General features: G+C 42.6%; 1 protein-coding gene across 1 annotated transcript; it reads right to left on the bottom strand.

The window, feature by feature from the left end:
* Positions 1-731: 731 nt before the first annotated feature.
* Positions 732-10,647, bottom strand: LOC135306572 (lysosomal acid lipase/cholesteryl ester hydrolase-like). Its single transcript, XM_064430777.1, has 9 exons — positions 10,466-10,647; positions 9,041-9,182; positions 7,824-8,022; positions 7,097-7,206; positions 5,436-5,572; positions 4,706-4,846; positions 3,508-3,579; positions 2,516-2,584; positions 732-1,557 (listed from the first exon to the last, which is right to left on the bottom strand). Exons 1-9 carry the CDS (start codon positions 10,595-10,597, stop codon positions 1,324-1,326), a joined length of 1,236 nt encoding a protein of 411 aa, XP_064286847.1. The 5' UTR covers positions 10,598-10,647; the 3' UTR covers positions 732-1,323.
* Positions 10,648-12,218: the final 1,571 nt, after the last annotated feature.

Below are 12,218 nucleotides of genomic sequence, written 5' to 3'. Positions count from 1 at the left end.
AAGGAGAAACTTTCATACACTGCTGTGTTGTGACTCCTTGGTCTAATATATCTTTATTTTTGTTGACAATTTTGGCCTTTTCCTGTAAGCTGTCAGAAGTGCAGTACAGCATTGCTAATGGGTGCCACAGTGGTGTGTGGACAAGCTAGTGTACTTTTCCTGTGTTGCATAGACAGATATATTTTGCAGTGTAACTATTGTATTGGACGTCAACTCCAACTACAAAGGGTCTTGGCTGGACAAGATGAGCTTGAAGCTGCAGCCAGAAACACTCCATGAAATAAGGCTCCTTGTTGGAGCCTGTAATAATGAACATTTTGTGTGCAGTCTGGGGACAGGCACTCCAGATCAGCTGGTAGGTGAGAAGAGGGGAGGCACTTGCATGGATTATGAAGACACCATCTCTTAGGGCTGATGGCTGTAAAGGGAAAACATCCAACTGCTTTGCTATGATTTAGGAACTGCTTGAGTGAAGAATGGCCCAGACACAGAGCTGTGTAAAAGTGAGTGCTGACAGCTGAGAGTGCTGGCAACAGCTTCATTGCCAGTGTGAAGAATAATTCATAGGGTGGAAGCTATATTGCCTGGAGTGCGCCTTGCTGGATGGGTCTATGTCTCCTTATTCTACAGCTGCCACCCGTGGTCTTTGAAACTGTGAGGGGCTCAGGGTGTGTGAACAAACATTTGTGTGATTTGTAGGCATGGGGAGAAGATAAACACTTCAATAAATTTTTTTGAGGTTGGATTTCTTGATATTTTTTGGTCATCTATTATTTGCTCAGTTTCTTGTGCTTGAAGATCTCTTGGTTGTGTTGACAATAATGTGTAATTTCAGAAGAGAAAACAAAAAAGACAGGTTCTCTGTCAAGAGGATAAATAATTTAATTTAAGCAAAATTGTTAATTTCAACAGAGAATCAAATCACACTTTTGGGTCTCAATAGGACAACAAAAATTGGGAATGAGAATGCCTCAATTGGGTAAATAAGATCTATCTGAAAACAACAGAATTTAGGCTGAGGAGAATTAGTCCTGTAGAAACAAAAACTTTTGAAATTCAGTGGTCCCTGCAGTATGAACTCAAATATATTCCTGTTTTCAACTTTCATTCTTATATACCTCAGACTTCTCAGGAAGACAGCAGTCACAGTAACACCATGGAAAAACTCAAATTATGAGGAAAGAAAGAAATAAATAAGAACAAATAAATACCTATAGAAGTATCCATTATGTGTGCCTGTGTGTTTACCTCTTCCCCAGATACCACCCTTATTGCCAAATAGAAATCTTGGAGGTTTTTACAATAAACACTCTGCTCATGGTTTCAAAAATATTTTCTTAATAATTCAATGATTTTCACATACATTTTCTCAGTTGCATCAAGGCCCCAGATGAAATCAAGATGCCCCCATGCAGGAAAATTCTCGTGGTAAATGAGATTAGTAATCCGAGGAAGTAGCCTTGACATGTCTTTTGGATCTGCAAAAGTGTCCTGTCCACCACTCCACACAGCAGTTGGTGTCTTTATCTCCTCTATCTTGTACTCAGGAGGAGCAGTCTGTAAGGCAGGGAGGAGACCTGAGTGACTGCTGCTGCATCAGAGTTGTGTTTAGAGAAAGGTTTCTGTGCAAGCACCTCTCTTTTGCTTCTGCACTACCTACCGTAAAACCATAAGGATGAAGGCCACCCTCTTATTTCTCATTGCCCTAACCCCATTCCCTGTCTATGGAATGACCCCCTTCTATTCCTGTTCCTCCTATGAAGCATGGCTAAGGGTTGTCTTGCAGTTTGGTCCTGGCTTGCGCTCTTCAGAGGGGTGGGCATGGAAAGAACAGGGTCAGTATTCATTAGTCAAGGGCTGTGGAGATTTTTCCTGTGTGTATTCAGGGTGAGGTGATATATATGTTTTTTTGGGTTGCACAGAGTCCAACTTTTGCTCTTAGTTTTCATGCTTGGAACTGCAGTGGAAAGGAAATAATTTTGTCATTTGTGATTTCATCCTAGAAAATTTCTGCGTGTGCGAGATAGAAGTGATTGTAGCTCTGCAGCCTTTCTGTTTGTGGAAAACAGCATTTTGGTGCAGCACAGGACACTGCAAGTCAAATGTGGTGGTTAAAAGTGAAGTCGTTGCCAGTCCACTGTGAGATCTGTTTCCTCTCTAAAATGAAAGGCAGGCTTTGAGGGTTTTTGGGCAAGTGAAGAGCTCTGTACTCACCCAGTCCTAGGACATGGATGTGGTTCTTATTCATTTTTGGAATGACATGTAAGTTGACATGTCATTGAGCCCATCCCAGCATCAGTAGGGGAACAAAATGAACTTCTGTTAATTGTCTGTGAGGGTCTATCTCTGCCTTGTTTGTGAATAGACTTTTACACTTGTGTGTGATTCAGCTGAAACATTATCTGAGACCACTCTTCCCCTTGTTAATACTCACAGGTGCTAAAATTTGAATTTTTCTATTACTAGTTTTACCAAGACTCAAGGGTCAGTTCTGAGGGAGGCCATTTTGCCTTACCTGGTTGTATTTCTTCATGTTTTCCTTAGAGCCATAGTCATAAGCTTGAAACCGGTCTGTATGTGCTAGCTGTTAAAAGAACAGACAAAATAAAAGGTCTGAGAGATGAAGGAGTAGAGTGCAGGAGGCATATTCCTGCCTGTGAGTTAAGTCAAGGCTCAGGCAGTAGACTGTTATTCCCACACCTTCCTCTGGTTGCAGGCTTCCAGGGTGCTGAGGATAGATCACAGGGTAAGTGGCATCCTTGCCTTTTTTCTTGCTAACTTTCTGTCCAGATCTTTATCTTCCATCCTCAGTATGTTTTGTTACTTAAAATTTTGTTTTACTACTTTAGATAACTAAAGTTGGGGTCACTGTTTGCCATGCAGAGTTGGGTCCAGTTGTCATATGGAAAGAGAACCTGAATGTCTATAATGTGTCAGGGCTATTACAAGTCTTGTGTCAGGGCTATTACCTACCTTGTAGGACTGGTGAGTGAATACCTGGAGTTATTTGTTTGTTTCAGTAATTTAATTTTTTGCACAAACATGACAAGTAATTTCACTTGCGAGTGGTGTGTAATAAAGCGTGAGAGAAACCCAGTGTCTGTCAGTTTAGAAAACCTTTGCTCCAGGATTTAAGTAGCTGGGTATGCACTAAAAATCTGCCTGGTGCATTGTCTTTGCTCTTCTATTTTCCTGTATATGTGTTTGCTTTGCATCCACTTGATTTCGTTAAGGGTTGGCAAAATAAACCATAGAGTCACTGGCTGGTTGTGGTTTGTGTCCATTTCCTGGCTAGTTGTATCCTGTGGGACTGACTGTTGGGAATCTTTGTCTTCAGGAGCACGTCTATATTCTAGACCATATTGAATGTGCAGATGCTCGTGGCAGTAGGTGAGAAGGTGTGATGGTCAGTTTCCCAAATCCAGAGCTTCTGGATTTCCCTGTAGGCTGTCAGTTGCATAAAAAGCAGTAGTAAAAGACGGTTTACATGTCAGTGCACAATGATACCTGTCGCCAATGCAAAATGTTGTGTACCGATGTTCCAGCTGGGGAATGTCCTACGTACATATCTACTCGACTCTGGAGAGAAAGCAGAAATTTTATAAAGACAGGGATCCAGTGCTGTGACAGAATAAAACTGTTAAGAAAGTGAGTTTCTCTTAAAGTCAGCTTACAAAACATTTTTTATTGTTCTGTTAGGGAGATGTCCCAATTCCATCTCCCTGGGTTCTTCTTCAGCTATGTTATCTTTCTCTGAGGACCATGTTAGTGACTTAAGTAAGACAGGAAATATCCTTCATGGTTTAGCTCTGCAATTCCAAAGCTGCAATTGATTTTGCATTGAACCTTTGAGTCTAACTGCTTTCCCATATGCGCTTTTAAAAAGGATTACAGATGAAAAAATGGGCCCAGTTGTTACAGACACTGCAGTAATAAGCATTATACAGGCCAGCTTCTGCATACTTTGGCCACTGTAAAGGGGATTGGCACCACAGCATCCATATATTGGCAAGCAGAGGGAAAATACTGCTGTCTCTCCTGTCCCCTCTGACTGATGCACAAGTGTTTGTGAATCCCACTGTAGCTGTGCTGCAGTCCTCAGCACAGTGGAAGGGCTTTCTGTAGCTCTACACCTTGTGGATTGAACTGTTGGGCTGAGTTCTAAGGTCACCAAAACCAGGAAAATGCCCCTTACAGTAGTTCTTTGGGACCAAGTCTTTGGTGCAAATAGTCTGAAAACTAGGAAGAAGAAGTGTTTTTTCTCCTGTCTTTTACTATTTCAGTGTTCAGAGGACCCCAGTGTCTATATGCTAAGGAAGGAAACTGTCAACTGCATTGGCAAGAAGTCTGACTCCATCACTTGTTGTCTCTTTTTAAACAATTGTGTGTGCCAAAAATCTGGTTGGCTTAGCCCCAAAAGGGGGCACATCCTGACATCTGCAATGCAGCTCCACTTTGAACTCAGCTCTTTCTCTCTGCCACTGGAATGTGCCTAGCTCTTGGTCCCACCCATCACTAGCCCTAGCCATGTTGCCACTGCTGACAGTGTACCACGTCCTGGCGTTCCCTCGGTCTGCTGAGAGCTACATTGTGGGTTATGGACATTGCCATGCATGTCAGTAACTAGACAAGGATATAGTGCACAAGTGCAGCTGCTAAAATCCCTTCAGCTTTCCTCTGAGTAGGTGTTCTTGCATATACTTACTGCGTTGATATTTTTCACACTGCCTCCAGCTATGTAACAGAGCACATGGGCACAAAACTTATCCAGGCTTGTACAGAGCTGTGTCACGGGTCCTTTCAGAAACTCGATCTGGTGGGCAGCTCCTTTGCAGCCAAGTACTAACTGAGGGAAAGGAAAAGTGCAACGCCTGTTTTTCTTGTTACAGAAGAATTTTATGCAGAAAATTGTTGCTAATAATTGTTGCCCAGCCTTCTTAATGCAGTATTCAATGAGTGCTGGAACAGCTTACCCTCACAGTATCCCTTGAAACACCTTCTTCCCCACAGCACATCATTTATTCTTCCTCCTTCATATTACTATCAGCAATCCTCAAGCAAGCTCTCCTTCTATTTGTAGTGTGCTGACACTAATGCCCACTCATTTTTAAAATCCTACAGATTGTCATATCTGTTATTGCAGTTCTGGTTTAACTCCTCCTGCATGAGACTAGCAAAATTTTAGTTAAACTGCAGGAATCCTAAAACAGGATGGAGTTTCACAAGTCTCCTACTTCATTGGGAGCTGCTGCTACAAGCTCGACATCCTTACTATTTTCACCACAGGGTTTGGGAACAGTTTTTTCAAGAACACTCAGTTCATCCCAAGCTCAGTGTCAGCATGTCACTTGGTTGGGAACACTCAAACTCAGGCTGAGGGAACCCAGTGAAGATTAGGCAGGCATTGGACCTCTTAGAAGGAAAAAATGACATACCCTGAGCAGTGGTTCAGGAAGATTTGTTATCTTAATCAGAGGGCTTGTAGCATGTGGGCATGCAGTTACTGGGCCCAGAGCAAAGAACACTTTCACCCGTTTAGCCAGCTCAGGGTATGTATAAAATGCTATGAAGCCTGCAAACACACAAGAGACAGCCTGAGTTAGTGAAGATATCCTCCACAGACAAACTAAATACATGCACAGCAGATAGCAAACAAGACATCATAGTAGATTTGCACCCATTTTCTGTTCGTGTTTTACTTAACGAAAGTGTTGAAGCAAAATCCTGAAACTAATTTTATTTGGGAGGCAAAGTTCATTTTAAGGTTTAAAGCATGTCTGGGCCTTGTCTCTATCAGAACCGTTTTTGTAGGCAACAGGTCAGCGAGGTTTTGAAGAGACCCTCTAAAGTTCATGAAACTCTCATTTTAAAAGAGTTTTTCAAATTAGAGTCTCTAAAGATCTAGATATGCTTATGCTTTCATGAAACTATGGAATAATTAGCTGAATACTGGGAGCTTTGAATATTTTCAACTGATTGCTTGCATCACAGGCAGAGGAAGAAAACCTAGATGCCTGGTTTGTTTTGCTGCGAGGGTCCTTAAATACTCTAATGAGAGGCAAAAAAGAGAAAAGGTCAGATTTAAATGATTTTTTTTTATATTATTTTTCCTTGCTTCCTTCTCTTTTTTTTTTTTGGGTTATTTACACTAACAACTGCCAGTGGCTTGTTTCTAATCAATGTCCATTCATGGATCTTACACATAAACCATAACCATCAAGAACTTTCAACTAAAGAAAAAAGAAAGTTAATTGTATTTAGAGGCCACAAAATGAGTAAAGACAAAGACTGGACCTAAAAGAAAATAAACTATTAGTGTTTCTCCTTTCCTGATTTTTGTTCTCTGACACTGTGTTTTTAAACAGCAATGTGGCCAGTTATAGCCAGTCATTAACTACAACTTAAATTGTAAGATTGAAACTAAGCCATGACTTAGTAATGTTAAGGTTATTTTTCCTTGCCTTCAAGCAATTTAATTTAAATAAATGTATTCATGTAAATTATGTATTATATGGGCGGTTTTATCTTTTTAGTTTTTCCATCCTGTTCACAAGAACAGGGTTCCCAGGGCAGTGGTCACAGCACCAACTCTACCAGAGTTCAAGAAGTGTTTAAACAATGCTCTTAGGCACACGGTGTGAATGTTGGGGCTGGCATGGGCAGGGCCAGTAGTTGGACTTCAGTGATCTTATGTCCCCTTCCAGCTCAAGATATTCTATGAGTCTATGATTCTAATTTTTTAATTCAAAATTATCTTAATTCTACTCGTCTTAATACAAAACAAACTTGTAAATTCCTGTTTCTGAGAAAAATACCCTCTAGCAGTACCAGAATACCCAGTAAATTACTGTTATCATGACTGTAATTATTTAAAAAGTTGAACTATCACTGGATCTCCTATTAAGTTTATTTTCTTCTTCAGGGTAACCAAAGCTGATTTTAGAAAAGTTTTGCATATTTTCCAAATCTCAACACAGAAAAATCTCTATATTTTTCTAACTCTCTACAAACAAGAAAAACAACAGAATTAGTGGGGAGAGTCACCTACTGATCAAATAGGAACACAAATGGTTGTCAATAATTCTCCTGACATTACCTGCAGTTGTCCCTTCAGAGTGACCAATGTAGTAAATATCCTTCTGTCCTGTTTTATTCATGATGAAGTTCAGCTCTGCTGGAATATCATATTTACCCATTTCATTGAAGCTGTGGGGAGAAACACAAAAAGCTGGCAGACAATGTGACTGTCCCAGTGTGAGTTACTGACTGTCAGTTCTGTTCATGGCAGCAAGCAGCACCCATTGAAGGAGGAGGTTGCACACTGTGTCTGCATCCTGGCTTGAGCTGGGGAAGTGGCAGAGGGCAGCAGCTGTGCAGCCTGGCTGCCTGATGCCTTGGGCTCTGTGTGGATGAGGTGCCAGCTTCACCTGACAGCTGCAGCCCTTGGGGAACTGAATTTAATCAGTGCTTTCACCTGCATGGGTTACAAAACACATTTCCCTCTTGGCTGAATTCAACTGTGAGAGATCAGATTCCTAGACAAGGCTGCTCAGCGTGTTCCAGATAAGGTTCTTGCTCTCCCTGTCACAGTACAGTCTCCCTTTTCCTGAGCATCCAGTTTCATTTCCCAGTCTCTGAAATCTCTTCCCCAGCCAATGCTCCCAACTCTGGGTAGCAGTGAGTATCCATCTTTGTCTGGTTCTTTACTCTCCTGGGTTGGTGTAGATCCTGATCTGATGCTGGTTTAGGTAAAAGCCATCAGGCTGAGGCTATCTAGTCCCCTTGGAGTTTCTATGTTGAATCTTTCTCTTTCTATTGAGTACCTGAACTGCCAGAACTCCTTCTGGCAGGGCTTAAGGGTCTTGTGTTTTAAAGACCAGGTGTTCCCTCTGCTGTTTCCCAACCAGACATCATAGCCAGCATCTGCAAGCACGAAGCCCAGGCTGTTGTTGGGCAGGTTGGAAATCCAGTGAGTGGCATCTCCTAGAAAAGCATGTTGCAGGAACACTGCAGGCCTTTGCCCTGAAAAAGATTTAAAAATACTTTTATTTGAACAGCAATTAATGTGTATTTAGTATTGGAGTGCAGAGTTCAGTTTGTGAGAGGTTTCTATCGTCTAGAGGCTCCCAGGAGAACTATACATAGATATTAGTTTGAGAAACATGAAGGATTTTTTCTATGCAAGCAGGAACAATTAAATGACATTTCATAACCATTTTACGACAGGTCTGGCAAATAATGAATTTACTGAGGATGCATGTCCTACCTCCTCTTGCACTGGAAAGCCAGATTACAGCCCCTATGCTGAAACCATCTGCCCAAAGGTGAAAACTGCTGAAGGCACAACAGTGTATGGAAGAGAAAGAAAACTTAATCCAAAGAAGGAAATCCACGCTTCAGTAACCACTGAGCAGGGCTGAGAGGCCCCTGATCTAACTTGGCTAGCCTTATGTTGAGAGTCAGGCTGGTGCAAATTATCTCCAAAGGAGATGCAGTTGGGGGAAGGCATCCAAGTAAATCATTCTATAATACTAACAAGGACTAATAATCAAGGTAACAGTACACAGAGTACCTCAAATTCCAGCTAGAAATTTTTATTCAATTCAGAAAATGTTATGAAACTGATGAAATACATTTGCTTTTCACTGACAACCTGATTTCTTTCCTCCTTCCTGAGGAATATCTCTGTCCTTCAGAAGCCTGGGAATTATTCATATGCCTAACCTCAGAGGCTTTGTTGTCAGGCTACTATTTTACATGTATATGATTTAGGTTGTTAAGGTGAAACCTTCCCAAATCCTGTTTACCTGTCTACCTGCCAGACCATTTGAGGGAAAAACCCTCCAACCCTTGGATGTAACAAAATTATTAGGAAAGTCTGAAATAAGGACAGAGACACTGAATGTGTGGACTTCAGATGGATTCAGGATTCGAGTCGCGCTTCTGACTAGGTGCCCTTGTGGAGATGGAAAGGTGTGGAACATGCCATTGCGCATGAGAAGGAGAAAGATGGGGAGTCCATGTAAGAGTCCTGTCAGACCTTCCTTGTGTCCTGTAACTGTCACACCTGTATGTTGGTCATTCCTCCCGGCAGGAATTCTGAAAACACCAAGAATGTATCCATCCTCTGTTGTAACTTGATATTCCTCGCTGGGGTATCCATGATATCTGATAATTTCACTCTGTGGAAAGCCAGAGGAGAATTTGTTAATGTGCCAGCTGTCCTGTTCTAGAGCCTGACCAGATGAGCATGCAGATGTGGATTGTGCTCAGATGGAAGTGCAAGGCCCCAGCCACAGAGACCATGGATGAGAATAAACATTACAGGTCTTGTTAAAAGATGAAGCAAAGTCCTCTTCAGACCTGTTTAGATGGTGGTTGTCTGGTATTTAGCCCCCTGTTATGGGACAAAGCAGAATTGTGCTGAGTGACCAACTCCCTTCTGAGAAGTAGTTTGTCATGTTATGCAAAGCTTATACATACTGTACCTTTCTACAGATAAAATATGCAGCTATATCTGTATAAGACAATGCCAATAGCTGTGGGGATGGTCCATAATGAATCCCTTCTTGGAAAACTGTGGTTAGGCAAGTCAAGCAGGCAAAACAAACAAGGGTGGAGATCTTGTCAAAGGAACTAATGGGACCACCTACACCTAATTTTGCATGTACTCTGAGGAAATCTTTGTGACTCAGGGCAAGGCATCTTTGATTAGTTTGCATTGCAGTGAGAATCTGAAGAAGGGGTTCAGCCTCCCTTACCACTGTTTTGAGCAAACAGTTTGTTATGGAAAGGTAGCACTTTGCTTCACTTGAGATTAGAAAAACAGCCTTTGCCTTCACTGCAAAGGGCTGTGGCAGCCCAGATTGTTTGGATAGAAAATCAAGGTTTCTTCCAGGCTAGTGCTGGAAGGTTCCTTGTTCTCTTGCCAGGTTTGCATTCCTCCTGTTTTGCAGTAGCCTGAAATACCAACATGTGTTGAGAAAGCTGACTGCAAACAGGTATTCTGAGCCATGACACTGCTCCACATTTATCATATGTCTATTGGGCTTCACCCTAAATGCAGGCAGCAAAGTCTGTTGTTCAGTTTAGTATGGACTGGAGCAGTAGTCAGTGCTCCGTCCACAGCCCAGGGCTGAGTCTGGCCACTGGGATCAAAATTATAAAGTGTGGTTCTCCAGTGCCCCTCAGGAGGTTCTGGGGAGTAGCCTGGCCTTGGAAGCAAAGGTAGCAGCCAGCAGTCCTCACTGCAGTGCTCATGCAATGAACAAGAGGCACATCTGTCCCTGGCACGTCCAGAGCCAGCCCTTATGATGGGAGTGATCCTAAGGCAGTGGCTTTGGAAACAGCAGGCTGGGAAAGCAGGAGATGCAGAGGAGGCTCTTCTTAGCTTTCCTGACAAGGAGTATTAGTTATGCTACTGAAAGAGAAGCTTTAGAAAAGGACAGAAGGTGACCCAACTTACAACGTTCATGAAACATTCCGGGTTGCGACTCTTCTTGCAGCGGCCTGTGTCAACACCTGCAGTGGAGGCTGCTGTGAATCCTGCTGAAAAGGCAATTCCTTGGGAGCAGAGCAGCACGAGGAGGCACCACATCTTGGGGCTGTGTGGAAGAGCAGGTGCTCTTTGTTCATTAGGAAGAGAGTGGTGTGGAATTCCACAGGAGGACCCAAGAGGAGAGTCTCCTGAAGGTTGCCTAAGAACTGTTCCCCAGGGGCTGCCTGAGTAAGAGCCTGTGTGGGGATGGGCTGTCTTAAACTCACCCTGTTTAACAGGTAGGGTTGCAGAACAGGAGTGGAAAGCACCTGGGGATACCATGCATGAATATGCCTGAGCACTCTGCAGATTACCTGGGAACTGGGGTTGGCACACAGGCCCAGCTCTTGGCACGAGCCTAGCAGAAGCTTGACAAAGAAGCATGAGCACCTGAGATGACCATCACCCAGCTTGTCTACCTTTATCTGTCTCCACCCTTCTGCCAGAAGGAGAGCTGAAGGGAGAAGAAAGCATTGTTTGTTTTCTGTCTCCTCAGGAATGAGGTGAAAGAGGTTCAGGACGGGCTCTCTTTGAGCTTGCCCTCTCTTCCTCTGGAACTGAATGCTATTCTTGTGTCTGTCAGTGGTCTGCTGTGGGGAGGGATCAGATGATGCTCATGAAGGGGCCAGGAATAATTCAGGCACTATGTGAGGAGATTTAATGGATATTGGGCAACATGCTTGCACGTTCACTGCACTGAGATACAAGCATGTGCAGTGATGGGGGTCGCAGCAGCTCCTGAGGAGTGCTCGTCAGGGAAGGACAGGGAACTCCAGAGGGTTCAGCCTTGCTGGGCGGGAAGGCAGCCAAAGGCAGCTGGTGTTATGTTCAGCAACAGCCAGAAAGAGTGAAATTGTCAGCATTTCAGAGTCCATGTAGCTTTGCAGTAGCCTTAGCATACATGGTTTGCGAGTGAATTTCATAGGAGACCTTCCTGTCTTACAGTTTTTGTAAGGAAGTTAAGCAGGCTCAGGAGACAAGTATTTTGGGAACCAGGCATTAGACATGGAGAATGCAATTGTTAATGATGAATGGAGGTTCTCATGTAGCCACATGTTTCTCGAGTCTGCTTCTATCATAAGACATCTGTTAAGATGAGATATGTTGCTCTGGGAAGTTTATTTGTACTCAGGAATGTTCAATATCAAGATCAAGAGATAAAAAAAGGAAGTATTCCGCATCAAGTAACGGGGAAGAAGAACAGAATTTGCAGGATGAGAGAGAGATAAAGAAGTCAAATATGTTTTGACTTTTAGTGATCTTCAATTTGGCCTTTAAATTTGACAGAACAAATTAAAGAAGTCAAACCTCATGAGTCATCAAACAGTTGAAATGAGGGAGCATTTGGAAACACCCAGAACTTTAAATTTGGCATAAAAATACACTTCATTAAATTCCATTTGTGTATCAAATACTTCTTAACTTTTTGTCAAAACAGGAAGCCTCACAACTATATACTCAGGCAGTGCAACATTTTGTTTTGCTTTCTGCTGTTTTACTCTGTTCTAGTAGGAGCAAAATATGCCTGCCTCTCCCTGCACTGGGAATCTCAATTTGGCAAGAAAAAGTTCTGCTAATATCTCATCTTGTTTTCACATCAGTACCAAAATTAGTTGAGGTAATGCAGAGGCTTAATTATTCCTCTTAAGGCAAATTTTCCTCAATGCACTCTGTGATCACC

The sequence above is a fragment of the Passer domesticus genome, chromosome 8 (genome assembly GCF_036417665.1).
Source record: "Passer domesticus isolate bPasDom1 chromosome 8, bPasDom1.hap1, whole genome shotgun sequence".
Classification (NCBI taxonomy): Eukaryota; Metazoa; Chordata; class Aves; order Passeriformes; family Passeridae; genus Passer; species Passer domesticus.
This window is presented reverse-complemented; position numbering and strand designations above follow the sequence as displayed.